Source organism: Crotalus tigris, unplaced genomic scaffold, assembly GCF_016545835.1.
Source record: "Crotalus tigris isolate CLP2741 ecotype Arizona unplaced genomic scaffold, ASM1654583v1 scf7180000018168.854452, whole genome shotgun sequence".
NCBI classification, from domain to species: Eukaryota; Metazoa; Chordata; class Lepidosauria; order Squamata; family Viperidae; genus Crotalus; species Crotalus tigris.
In genome coordinates this window covers 681021-695744 of record NW_024096861.1, presented here as the reverse complement: position 1 = coordinate 695744, position 14724 = coordinate 681021, and the positions used below count along the sequence as shown (strand labels likewise).

The window sequence follows — 14724 nt, the reverse complement described above, 5'->3', positions numbered from 1 at the left end:
GTTTGAAACCTCAAAAGACTAAAACTCCAGTCCCAGTGACCGACCCAGATTGGATCTTGCAGTATTATTCTGGGACATGTATATTCACCTTCATTCGTTAGAAAATCTTCGCTAATGTAAATAGATATTTTTAAAATTTATCCATACAATGGTACTTCGGTACCCATCTGGGGTTCATTCCAAGGGCACAACAAATATTAAAAACAGGTACCGAGCAAATCATGTGACTTATGACATGACCCTTTATTTTGGCCATAAGTAGTGAGTCACAAGGCAGCTGATGCCAGCAAGTTCTACCTTGCGCATCCAGTACAGAGAGAGCAAGTACCCAGACAAGATTTTTGCTTCAAAACACATTGAGTACCCAATTTGATGAGTTTTGAAGCAGTTGAATACCGAGGTATGACTGTAATTTGTTTGTTACATTTATAGGTTGTAGGATTTTCAAATTTAGCCTTAATGGATTCATCTTCTGGTTTAACTAGAAACCCTGAAAGTTACATAGCACCCTGGAGCCGCATTTTGAGATATGGTATATCCACTGTACTTTGGCTATTAATTGCTGTAATTCAGGTAAAACTTTATAAAATCATTTTATTGTGACTACCTTCCCATAAGATGATTCACATTCATTAAATGATTTTATTGTGTATGAGTCATTAGAATAATGTAGATACCTACAATAAATTGATAAAACCTAGTTTCTCAAGTTTTTCTTCAGGAGTGGCTTTATGGACATTTATTACTTTCAAATACAAAATAGGAAATATCTCTCAAACAATAATATACCAAATTGTTATAATTACATTGACCTCTCTCATAATGAGAGAATAGTGACTTTCTCTCTTTCCACAACTAAGGACGATTTGCACCTATGTACCAGAATCTGCTTTTCTTAATATTTAGTCTACAGGAAGGACAAAGGGCCTTCTTATCAGTGATGTTCTTTCCTGTAGACTAAATATGATAGTCAGAGTGAGTTGCATAGACTTCAGCTTAATACATTTTATGGAATTAATTTCAATACCAGTAAATATGTTTTATTTCCAATAAAATCAAATAAGTTACATATAATAATTATTAATGAGTTTTCCAAGAGGTGGCTCTTAATTTATGCATACTTAGGGATGATCACAAAATATTAAGAAAAGCAGATTCTGGTACATAGGTGCAAATCCTTCTTAGTTGTAGAAAGAGAGAGAAAGTCATTATTAGAGAGGTTGGTTGGTAACTGTGGAATTGGCAAAGTTGGAAATCTCTTCAGTTTTGCAAACCAGTCACATGGTACTACCTATTTAATTGTTAGATTTATATTTATACTTTGCCTTTCCTTCTGGAGGTGAAACAAGTGTGTATTGCCCCAGCCTCGTCTGATGTCTTAATCAGTGTATCTTATTGGCTAAAATAGAAAAATATTTTTTTAACTTATTAGTAAATCTGATTTTTCACAGGTGATATATTTTTCTGTCATTCATGAAAGATTTATCGAAGATAAGATCAGACAGTTTGTTGATTTATGCTGCATGAGCAATGTAAGTATTTATACTTTCACATAGTGCCTTTCTTCAAAAAGGCTGTTCATATTTAAATGTTTCAAAATTATATTTGAAAAGGCGTGCTCTGTCAATATATCTATAGTTAGTATACTAATAATTGATATTCCAAACTACTTTTTTTGAACAACTTCCCAATTTTTTTACTAAAAATCATATGGGTTTCTTTATAATTTTACTGAAGTAGACCTGCAAAAAAGTTCTATCCATAGCAAAGCTTCTGATGATATTCTGAGATAAATTCAGAATTCCGTTTTTCAAGTGTCTAAATTTAGCTGTGAGCCAAAGAGAACAAAGGGCAGATTTTCATTTTTCTTCTTATTTTAATGCCCAGTGTAATGCCATTTGAATATTTAACGAAAGTCGTACCACCCAGTGTAGTTGTTGCTAAATTTGAGCTGTATTCCAGTCCAATAAAGAAGTTGTTCCTCTCATAGCCTCATGCAAGGAAGCGTCTCACACATACAATTTCAAAGGTGCTTCAAAATTAAGACATATACTGCTTTCCAAATATTCAGTTACTTACGTTCTGTAGCATAGGAGTAATACATAAATCATTTACAAAATGCAGTAGTGGGTAGAATTCTTCTTGTTATTTGAATGTATACTAAAATGCTCCATTTTATTTTTCTCATATTGCAGATTTCGGTTTTCCTATTGTCAGACAGATGTTTTGGGTATTACATTCATGGGCGATCTGTGCATGGCCATTCAGATACAAATATGGAAGAGATGAATATGAACCTTAAAAGGGAAGCCGTAAGTGAATAAACCAGAAGACTGGAAATCTAAAATGGTTTCATTCTATCAATTTTGCTTCTGCTACAATCTTAATTAAGTTCAGTTCATTCATTGATACCCAGTTAACAGTTTACTCTCTTCTACCTTCCCTTCATTTAATTTTTCAAAATACTCCAGTTCTGTCATAGCTTATGAAATTCACCAGAAAAAGACAAATAAAATATTTCACATGAACTTAACACTACAATGAACAATATTTAACTGGGAGGTGTTAATACACAATCCATTGTCTCTTTCAAAGGAGTTTTTATTTTTTAAATCATGTTATAATGTTTGCATTATTTGTATGGTTGCCTTATTTATTTATTTCGACCCTTTTTTGTAATTGTTCATATTTTAATTTTAAGCCATCCAGAAAAAAAGGAATAACTAAATTACCAAAGGTCACTGATTTCTTGCAACAACTACAGAAGCACAATGCTATTGAAGAAGCTTCTTGCATAAGAAGTGAATTGTCTTCAAAAAAAAAACAAGAAAGTCCAATTGCCTTGTGAAAAAGCACCTTTGGGATAGCAACCTAATGAATTTTGGTCATAGAGACAGGGCATCTGCAGGACAGCGATCAGAAAGTCAAGATGACAACCAGAAATGTACAATCAAAGCCCCATCCCCTTTTAATCTGCTTTGTAAGAGACAGGTGCAGTTGTGGCTGCTATCATTACTTTTTTGACTTTGATTCCTATAGCTCTCCCTGAAGAGACTATAGCATACCAATATTATCTTTCATCATTGGTGGTGACTGTTCTTACCATTATATAACTTATGAGCAGTGTTTTATATCAGAATTTTAGATTCTCTACAGTTCTGGAATCACATATTGTACATATTCTGTTGTGACAGAAATAATATGGGGCTCCCAAATCTGAGCTAGAAAAATCCAAATCAACCAAAGAGAAAGAGAAAATTAATTATTCCCATCCAGTGTACGTCCAGATTTTTTGTGCAGTTTGTATCTGATCATCCTGTATCAGTGTTGCTAAACCTTGACAACTTTAAAATGTGTGTATTTCAACTTTCAGAATTTGCTGTCTACAAAATTCTGGGAGTTGAAGTTCATACATCTTAAAAGCTGCCAAGGTAGAGAAACACTAACCTACATAATAAAGTGTTAAATTTCAATCTTTGCACGTGTTATTTCATCAGTTCTTTGTGTCATTTCCTCAGGAAAATCTGTGTAGCCAAAGAGGCTTGTTACCAAATACAGATGGTCAGACATTTCAGATTTCCATTTCAAGCAAAATGAGGCAGCAATATGACAAGATTCATGAATCATTGACAAGGGTATATATCTTTTTGTTGTTAGATTGATTGCTATCAAATATTTGAAATATAATTTTTGCAGGAAATATGTGATCCAATTCTTGCTAGAGTATGGTATTTGATACAATTACTTCTCTCATTTTTGTTATCCTTGAATAACCAAGAATTTATTATTCATTCTCTATCTGTGTGATGTATAGGTGGATCATCACTTTCTACTCATATTCCTAGTTTGAGTGGAATTTACCATTTATATTTGTATGTTAAAATGGTTGTTGAGATCCTTTTGGATAGTAGTATTAGTGCAGAATATATTCTTGGGAGAAAATAAATGTAGCTCAGGGTTGAACTGTGAAGTTCTTGGTGCTCTCCGTGCTTGGTTGTTTGTTGCAGACATTTTGTTACTCAACTAGATAACATCTTCAGTGCTAAAAGGGAATGATTATTTGCTCTGTTTGTAGCTTGCTCTGTCAGTATTGGTGGCGGTGTTGTTTTCCTGAGTAATTCCTAGATGTTTACTGCTTGATTGTCTGGTGTCAATTCCTACTTAACTTGGTGTTGACTGTTCTAATCTTTTTGTTTCATTTTTAGCTTTTTTATTGTCTATAATACAACCACAGCATCACCATAGAACACAAACCAATTAAATCCTCCAAAATGTCTTAAGTAAAGACCCAGTAGCCTAAGGGGAAAAAAACAGGAGTCATCTATAACATACAGTATGAAGACTTTAACAGCTATTATGTAGGACAAATCAACAGAAGATTAGCAGAGCGCATGCATGAACACTCACTAACAATCAGGAGACACAAGGAAAACACTTTAATTTCGTAACACATGGAAAGACTTAACAATAGTTTCAACTGGGAATCTGTGAGTATCCTATACCAAACTAAATCCTAAAATGCTGGGAAATTCCTGAAACTTTGGCACTCAGACAAATCAGCTAGAGATACACAACATTTACACACCATTCAAAAGAGACAATAAAGAGCTAGAAAGGAAACAAAAAGACCAGAACATCTCCTGATCAATAGTCAACACCCAGATAATCAGGGACTAACACAGGATTAACACCAGACAAATAATCAAGCAGTAAATAATATTGCAATCATTGCCTTCTTCCTGGGTCAGAGAAAGTGACTGGTCAAAGTTTCTCCACATTACTTTTGTGCCTAAGGCAGGACTAGAACTGGTTTCTAGCCTGTGTTTTAACCACTACACCAAACTGGCTTATTGTGTATTTTAATAATGATTAGTTCTGTGAATTTTGTGCTGCTTATGAGAACCTTTGCATATTTTTATGCATTGAGTTTGAAATACTATAAGAATTTAGTACAATTGTAAATGATATTGCCTTAATGGAATACTCAAAATATTTAATTGCAAGTCTTGAATATTTAGTATGGAGATTTCCTAATAATGTCACATACTAGTTACATCAGAATGGACCCACAAATATGCATGCTTCAGATCAGCGGTCCCCAACCTTTCTAGCTTGGCAGCCTGGCAGGTTGCGGAGAGGGAATGTCTGTGTGAGTGCAGGTTCACACGCTCACGTGTGCAGCTCCATTTACACAAGTGGTGTGTACCTGCCACTCGCACAAATGAAGCTTCACATGCAAGTGCCCATTACTCATGCAAGTGGAGCTATGCCCAAGCATGAGTACCTGCCATTCATGCAAGTGACGCTGCACATACACGGGACTTAGGGACCCCTGCTTCAGATTAATTTTTATTCTTTTTCCTTTCAGAAACATGGTCCCGTTAGGCTTCTGAATTCTTCTGCAACTACATTTGAGCAAAGCACAAAAGCATACCATACTATGAATAAATTTCTAAGCTCATTTATTGATCATGTACGTATTATAATTAACGTATAAAATATTGGTTTTCATGCAGTTGTGAGTTAGCTTGCTTTAACTTGTGTTTCATATATGTCTCTTTATTAGGTGCAATATATTTTTGTCCCAAATATGGCTCATTGTTGTTCGTTTATTATTGCTGCAATTCCTCTAAGATGCCTTTTAATATAATTTGTGATATAATTTTTAGCTATGATACCCAGAACATAGTGTTATCTGCTCTGACAATATTCTGCTAGCAGATGGAGCATTATTATATTATAGTTTTTTTATTTAACAGACTTTGGCTTGATCTTTCGGTTGTTGTTGTTGTTGTTCATCTCTATTATCATCATCCACACCATTATTTTACACCTTTTATCCTGTTTTGCTTAGTTTGCAAACATTATCTTACAACGAACACATTAATTTACTTTTTCTTTTGAAAGGAATTTCATAATGAAGAGGTTTTTTTTTGCTTTCTTCTGAGTTATGTTTTCCCTTTTTAATAGGTTCATAAGGAAATGGATTACATCATAAAGGACAAATTATTATTAGAAAGACTTCTTGGAATGGAATTTATGGAACCAATGGAAAAGAGCATCTTTTACAATGGTATTACCAATGTAGATTTCAGATGTTTAATTTATGAAGGCACAGGAATCCGAGCAATTTATTTCAATATGCAATCTTTTTTTTTGTCTTGCACAGCATTTAGTGTTTCCAAAAAATTATCAGCTTAACTACATAACATATAGCTTATAGATCTGCCTTCAGCAGTGTTGTCTCTGCTACATCTTTTGTTTAAAATTTACAGAATTTACAATTTTGAATAGTTGTTCCTTAAAGATGAGCACACATTTCACACTCATTTTTCTCTCTTAACCTGATCTCAAGGCATAAAACACTTTTAACAATTAGAGAGGAACAGTTCTTTCCTGTAGTATTTGTTCAAACAAAATTAGTCAATTTCTGAGATTTGAAATTTGTGATACATTTACCAAACAAACATCCCTAACATCTTAGTTTCTAACTAAGTTATAAGTTAGCCATAATGCAACCATCTAATTAAGTCCCAAAGATTTTAACTTGCAAAAGTGTTACATCCTATTAGGGCAGGGCTTTTTAACCTTTTCACCCATTGTACCACTTTTAGGATATGGCAACATCTGAGTACCACCAGTCGCCTAGCAAGTGCTCAAAAACTTGATGACCAAAAAAAAGAGAGAAAAAATGATAAAGTACAGGTAGTCCTCGATTTACAACAGTTCGCTTAGTGACTGCTTGAAGTTACAATGGCACTGAATAAAATGCCCCCCAAGCCACAGCCGAGCAAGACGCCTGCCTGCCCGCCCGGCAGTGCTCTTCCTCCTGTCTGAGGTTTTCATTGTTGTGAGCATTTCTGTTGAGGATTGGCAGCAGGGGTGGGGTGGGGGTGTTTGGTTTTTATTCCCCCCCCCCCTCCGTCTGCTGGGTGGTTGCAGCAGTTTTGGTCACTTCACATGACCCTGGGACACTGTGACCGTCATAAATATGAATCAGTTGCCAAGCATCTGAATGTAAATCACAAGACCCTGGAGATGCTGCAACATTCCAGCTGATCGGCACTTCTTCTGGGCTCAGCAGAAGCACCAGGATCAGTGCTGCTTTCCAGCTGATTGGTGCTTCTTCAGGGCTCAGCAGAAGCACCAGGATCAGCGCCAAGCTCCAGCTGGACTCTGGCACTGATCCTGGTGCTTCCACTGAGCCCTGACAGCCCCAAAGTGCCGATCAGCTGCAAAGCGGCACTGATCCTGGCGCTTCCACTGAGCCCTGACAGCCCTGCAGCTCCAGACATCTCTCACTCAGGCTTGTGCAGTGCTGCCACCGGTTCAGCTCATTCCCTTCCCCCACTACCACTTTTCTAGGATGGTCGCATACCACCTGCCAGGTGTCAATGTACCACAGGTGGTACCCGTACCACTGGTTGAAAAGCCCTGTATTAGGGTAATGATCCTCCATCTCTAAAAATAGCATGTAGATAAATGATGTTGATCTTTTTAAAATTCTGGTAAAAACACTTTCTTTACCAAAAGAAAAGGCAGAGATGAGATTAAGTGGTGAATCCTTCATCTATTCTATCACTTTGCTTAATGTCAGCACTAATTCTGAGAATGGAATTTCCTTTATAGAGAAACCAAGCAGCTTCCCTTTCTGTTCATACTAAACAGAAGTGTTATCACTTTTTCATTCTGAAGAGTCTTTGATTTTTAGGAATTTGGTCACAAATAGCCTATTGTTCAATGCAATTTAATTTTTACAAAAAGGATGCTCAGGTCAGGCTGGATTCCTAGCAATATGCAATTTTTGTGGCAATAATCTAAAAATAGTTTAGCATTTACTTTTTCCAGCTTGTTTTCAACCTCCCAGTATTATCTTGCAACTCTGACATTTCCTGATGGTCTCCCATCCAGGTTCTGGACAATAATTTTATAAACCTTTAGACATCAAATGCTTCTAGTTGTATTTTTAATCGTATTTTGCTTTTGAGAAGGGCTTTGAAACTCTTATTATGCTCTGGCAGAATTGCATATACATTAAACACATTACATTGCTTGCAGCCAAATATAACTTGAGTAGTGCTTTCTTTTTTTAAAAAAATCTATACAGATAGTTCATGTTTCTTTTGGCATTACAGGTTCTCTGCACTTTTTATCAATTCTCCAGTACAGTGAATTGGCTATGCATTATGAGAGATGGAACCTAGTTTGAAAAAAACATTCTAGTAGTAGTTATGATTTTATAAAATAAAGTTTGTTTTTTTAAAGGTAAGTTATTCAGATTTTTTAATTTTTTCCATTTTATTTATTTTTCATTTTTGCAGATGAAGGTCATTCTTTCAGCAATATTCTTTATTATGGCAATGAAACTACCCTTCTCATCTTTGATATGCTGTTTTTTGCCATTGTGGATATGGCTGCTCAGAATTTTGTTTTAGCAGCTGTTCTTACATATTTACAACAAGAGGTAAATCTCACAATTAGAATAACATAGATAATGCTTTAGGGTTCCATTCTGTCTTTTACTTACAGCTTGTAGTTATCCTATGGGAAAATGTACATTATTAAAATTATTAATATCCATAAATTGCTATATACTTTATATAAACATTTTAAATAATCCATCTTTCACAATTTAAAAGGAAATGGCAAAACACACTGGAACAGAGAGCAAAAGAAAACACTGAACACTAATTTAGTGATTTCCCATGAAAATAGTGTTTTAAAGATTTATATTTAGACTTTTTCCTGGGTTCTTTTATCCCTCCAAAGAAACATTATGCAATTATACCTGGCAATATATAACCTATTGTTATTTTATAAACTATGTTTAGTATTAAGCAAACTTAATCTGGTGTGGCATTTTCAGGAAGTACTCTGAATTCAGTTCAGAATCCTCTGATAAATTCTCATTTGTTAATAAAATCTGACTGTTCAAACAGCAAAGTCATGTGGTTTCATTTGTTTGGCTGTAGAATAGCTCTAGATTTCCAAGAAATTATAACTTGCTACTCTCTGAAAGCCTGAAATAACATATTTAAGACTGGTCACTTTAAATTGACATATCCTATAAAGTGACTGATCTTAAAGCTTTGCTTTTGATATATTTCTTAGAATTCCAAATTAATATGAATACATAACATTAGATAGATTTGGATGTCCCCCTTTTTCTCACGTACTGTAGTATCAATTTGTCACAATCTAAGACAATAATCTATATGAGATTAAACAGTATATAAGTTAGCAAAACAGCCTATGGACATTTGCTGCTACACAAAGAATATTTGGTTGTTTGTGACATATCATCTAAATCTGCTTTGTGTTCTTAGATTTTCAGGTTCATTCGTAATACAGTTGGGCAGAAGAATTTAGCATCCAAGACATTAGTGGATGAAAGATTCCTGATATAAATGAAAAAAAAAACCAGTACTTTAATGGACACTAATGTTGCTCTGAAAAAGAAGTTATGCAAAAGAAGAATCTGTTTGCAGTATTATTTAAATATTAATGTATCCTACTTTTGTTATGTGGCATACTGGAAAATCTATTTTGTATGAATTAAATATTTCGGTACTTGTAGTAGTTCATAATGAATACCATGCCCTAGAGCATTGATAAAATACCACAAATTTCTATTGTCAATATTACAAAATAAAATGTATGCATTAATTTTGTAATTGTATACAAACTCAAATTTGCTATTGTAATGTTTCTGTTGTGGCTATGTTGAACATATTTGCATACGGTGTAAGTAACCATTATGGGTTTATAATTTTATAGGCTCATGAGCTACTTGATTTAGAATATGTAAAGTATTTAAATACCATTTTTAATGTTTCTATAATTTTATAAATTTCTATAAACTTTTATAATTTTACTATGTGAAATGGTATATAAATTAAATAAATAATGGGGAAAATAAAGAAATTGGAGAGTTATGGCAGAAAATACTGGAAGGTACGAGTCTAAGAGTGCAAGGGCTAACATAATTACTTTTTCTTACAGAGTTCAAGGACCGCTGAACATTCAGTATATTTAAACAGAAAAAACTTGGAAAAAGGGAAAAGCTATAGTGTCCCTGGTTATAAAACAAGTATGTTGTTATTTCTGCTTTGTTTCATATGTCAACAAAGAATTCTGGAACTTGGTTACTTTAGTTGGTAGTTTTGCTGATCTCCTGAATAAAGGCATGCTGGGTTTAGCCTTCTACTAAAGTAACAAATGCTGACAGATGTAAAAAAAATATGCTGATCAAATTAAACAAAGCAGTTATGGAAGCAAACAAGCCTCTACTGCCTGAGTTGAGGGTCAATAACAAGTAGCCAGTCCCACACAGTGTCCTGACAAACCAATCAGCATGTAACTAGCCTTGTGCAGTGAAGAAATCACATGTTGATGGCTGCCATATATAACTGAGTATATTTTCAGCCAGTTTATGAGGGAATTTTTCCTCCCTATTGTACTCATTAAAGCAGTGGTTCTCACCTTTTTAATGCCGCGACCCCCAACCGGTCGTAAGTCGAGGACTACCCAACCGGTCGTAAGTTGAAGACTACCCAACCGGTCATAAGTCGAGGACTTTCCCTGCCCGGGAGCGCTGCACATGCGTGGTGCCGCCCCCTGCGCTGGCCGAGGCATAGCTGGCAAGTGGCAGAGACGGAGCAGGCTGACCACCGGCTGGGCCACCAGCTGGCCCAGCCCAAGGGAGGTAAGGCACCCGCCGGGCCCCATGCGCGCCAGCAACCCTCCCTGCGCCCACCGGCCTCCCACCTCCCACCCCTGGCCCTCTTTTACTTAAATTTTTAGTAGTTGCTCAGCAGGGAGGAGTGGAAACTTCCAGACAGCTCGCCTTCACTGCAGACAACTTGCAGCACCGTTTGCAGAATAGGACTTTTGGCAGGCTCAGCAGGGCAGAGACAGCCTGGACAATTTTGAAAGCCAATAGAATTAGAGAGTCTATTCTATTGGCTTTCAAAAGCCAATAGAATAAAAGGGAGTAGCACAGCTAAGGAAAAGGGGGAAAAAATGGGGGACTCTGTTGTTTGGTGACCCCCATGAAATGGTCATTCGACCCCAAATGGGGTCCCGACCCACAGGTTGAGAACCGCTGCATTAAAGCTTCTGAAAGAAACAAGTATTTCCTCATGAGTGTATATGTGCCTTCAAGTCAGTTTTTGACTCTTTGAAACTGCTTGCAGTTTTCTTAGAAAAGATGTCATTGTCTTTTTCCTAGGGCTGAATGTGATTGGCTCAAGAGTAATGATATGTGGGAATATTCTTGGGATAGAGACATAGCTAAGGGAACAATCAGATAAAGCCTATTTAGTACCTTAACCTACTGCAGGAATGTGGATATAGCAGATGTCTCAGAAGGGAACATTCTTAGTTTCTTGAGCTATAAAGACTGAGGAAGAAATGTACTTTCAAATTTGCAAGATTAATAATGAATAATTGAAAAATTACTTTCCTACTGCAGCATAGTCCCATGGGTTCCACTGTTGTGTATTATGTTGATTAAATTCACAATACTGCAAGTTCAAGGCTTATTATAACTGCTGTCTGGTAGTTAAAGACACCAGACTTAAAACAGGAAGACCATGAGTTTGAACCAGTCAATATTTAATAATAATAATAATAATAATAATAATAGTAGTAGTAGTAAAGTTGGAAGGGACCTTGGAGGTCATCTAGTCCAACCTCCTGCTCTCAGTCCTTGGAAGAAGATACGATAAGTCTATGTAATCACCAGGAGTCAGGATTAGCTTGAAGAACATACAGTAAAAATAAACTTTTTACCATAAGAGATACTGAAAATAAGTACTTTAAACAATAATGAATGAAGACCTAGCTAAAATCATGATACAATATCAGACTATGATCTGAAAAGTAAGCATTATTTGAGTGAATTGCTTTGTGAAACCATAGCACTGTTAGCATTTGTTCAGGGACAAAAATGCAACCTAAAGGAGAGTTTCCCCAAACTTCTAAGAGGCTATATAGAGTGAATCTTAAGAGTAAGGTAGAATGCATACAACAGTGAAGTACAACAGGTCCAAGGTGATTCTGACATTCATTATCTATTAAGGAAGTTGCCTGAAAGACTGCAGCTATATCTTCAAGCACTGTTCAAGATCAATTACCACCTAAATCACACTGCAGTTCTCTTGAGTTATATTGCCACAACCCTTGATTTCAAGATGAGAGTTAAACCTTATGGCACCAGTAAGAGACTAAATCAGACAAACCATTGCAGAAATAGTTTTCATGAAAGAACAGAAAACAAACGGCAGGTGGCTGGGAATAAGCTTTCATTCATGGTGATTTTTTGACATCCTATGGAGATTCTTGGATCATGCCATCCAGATTTAATTTAATGTACTCTAATGCATAATGCACAGTGATTAGCAAACAATTCAAGACTATTATTTTGGACAATACAGTTCTAACCAGCCTTATTCAAAGAATCACTCCAGTATAAAAATTTCTAGAATTTCTAGCGTTAATCATGATGACAATTCCTAGTAAATAATGGAAAAGCATTATTTCCTGATAAAACATGAAGAAATAAAATTGCAGAGATGGTGTTGGGTATTTTAAAGCAAATGATTGCACATGACGCTAAGAAATCCTATCAAGAATACAGCAATTATTGTCAAAGAAGCAATAGGACCAGCTGCACCTATGTAGGATTCAGGGTTGATTGGTTGATGGATATAAGTTTTATGAGACCTCCACATCATTAAAATGTTTTTGTTTTGTTTTGTTTTAATTTATTGTGTTTTGATTCTTGTTCACCACCCAGAGTTTATTCTGGTAGATGAGGAACTATATAAGTTTAATAATTGAATAAATATAAATGTTCACTTCTTGTGAAGTAAAGCATGGAAACTTTTCTATGAAATTCATTTGAATACAATTCTTATAAAGCAAGTTATGTTTTTGGAGTTTTTTGGATTCAATTGCACTCTTTTGTTGATTTTTTTTTAAATAGGAAGTTTGATTGGATACTGTAAGCTTTGTTTTTGTTTTGTCTGGGGGAGCAAAACTTAAAAAACCGAACCACTTTTTTAAGATTATTGAGGCCATTCTGAAAATGATAACATTTTGACTACAGTAAAATAAAAGATCTCCTGAGGAGCAAACAGCTTCACAACTTTTTTTTTCTTGGTATTCAGAGTAAGGTCACCATGACCCACTTTTTCTTTGACTTCTCACAGTTCCTTTTATCTGAAATGCTCTGAATCTGTAATATTATACTTTGGAATATTACTCAACCTTTATTTACAGCCATTTCTCAATTGATCCTTGCAAAATCCCACTTGTTGAAACTGATGTTGTCTGGACATTGGAATGTAAATAAGATAATATGAAATTCACTTAGAAAGCTGTTTACAGACCAAAGCCATTTGGAATTTTAAGTGTATTTTCTGTTCATGATTAATATATAAATAGCAGATAGTGGCTCAATACTCAAGTGTCCTGATAACATTTGATAAAATGGATGACTTGCTATCTGGACTGAAATGCAGTTCAGCAGATTGCCTTCTAAGTAGTTTAATTTCTATGTACTGGTTCAAATTGGGGGATTTCAGTCTAGAAAAATCATGCAGAGGCTGTAAAGGAAATTATACCTAAAATCGTGAAGAGTTCCATCAGAAACAAGAGGAAAACATGATAGAGAAATTGCAGGTTACGAAGGTAATGAGTACTCTGTAAGTGTCAACACTGGCAAGGAAAACAGGACAGATAAAACAAGAAGTGGGACTCTCACAGAAAGTTGAGAAATCATTTTTAAGTATTTTCCCTTTTCCCCGGTCCTGTTACAGCCAAACTGGTCAAACTAAAAACATTCTTTGGTATAGGGTTGCCACATTTTCTGTACATGATATTAGCTGAAAACAGTGTGTAGGTACAAACATTTGGCTACCTTGGGCTATTAGTTTGCTTGGTCAAAACTATCCTAAAACTTTATGCTGCCTCTGGAGAATAAATGGTACCTCTTCCTATTAAAACACCTTGTATCCAAGCCAAGACTAATCATGTTAAGTTGACACCTGAACCAATATGTACACAGATACACAAGTATCTTTGCCTTATGGCAATTATCAAACTCAACCAAAAAAGGGCAATGGGACATACATACATAGACCCATGGAAAACAATGAGACATAATTATTAAGAGACGAGAGACTAGACAGTAACCTGTTTGAAATGGTATAGGTTCTCCTTCTTGAGCTGGGGGGTAGACTAGAAGACCTCCAAGGTTCTGGTCTATTCTATTCTATTCTATTCTATTCTCCATTGCTCTTAATTGGTCTATTCTATTACTAAGTTTGAATCCAGCCAATAATAATAATAATAATAATAATAATAATAGTAATAGTAATAATAGTAGTAGTAGTAGTAGCAACAATAAGTTACTAGCTTAGCAATGGGCCTTTTCACGATGTCAAAAGTGAGTACTAAAGTCAGCCAAACTCAGTCTACCTAATGGAAGGGTCAAGTTGCTTGCCTGGGACTTAAAAGACAGGGTGAAAATTTGAGTTTGAATGTATGATTTGCATTCCCTTACAATTCGAAACATGAATCTTCTATCCCAGTTCTCTCCCACTATTTATCTTTTTATTCTGTTTGTCATGGAAAACATAGAGGTTGATATGTGGAAATTCATTCCATTTGCTAAGGCAAGCACTATGTGAAAAGAATTCAGCAAGTATCAGGCCTGGG

The 14724-nt window shown here is 35.4% G+C and overlaps 1 protein-coding gene across 4 annotated transcripts in view; it reads left to right on the top strand.

Annotated features, from left to right (window-relative positions):
• TMEM67 (transmembrane protein 67) overlaps positions 1–9409 on the top strand; it is a 31523-nt gene extending 22114 nt beyond the window's left edge. For all 4 annotated transcript variants that reach the window (XM_039348692.1, XM_039348690.1, XM_039348689.1 and 1 more), the window contains 8 exons: positions 433–573; positions 1452–1532; positions 2196–2312; positions 3519–3635; positions 5369–5473; positions 5971–6073; positions 8322–8464; positions 9327–9409. In XM_039348692.1, coding sequence (XP_039204626.1) covers positions 433–573; positions 1452–1532; positions 2196–2312; positions 3519–3635; positions 5369–5473; positions 5971–6073; positions 8322–8464; positions 9327–9407 — 888 coding nt within the window. In that variant the 3' untranslated portion in view covers positions 9408–9409. The remainder of the gene's footprint in view (positions 1–432; positions 574–1451; positions 1533–2195; positions 2313–3518; positions 3636–5368; positions 5474–5970; positions 6074–8321; positions 8465–9326) is intronic.
• The last annotated feature ends 5315 nt before the right edge of the window (positions 9410–14724 follow it).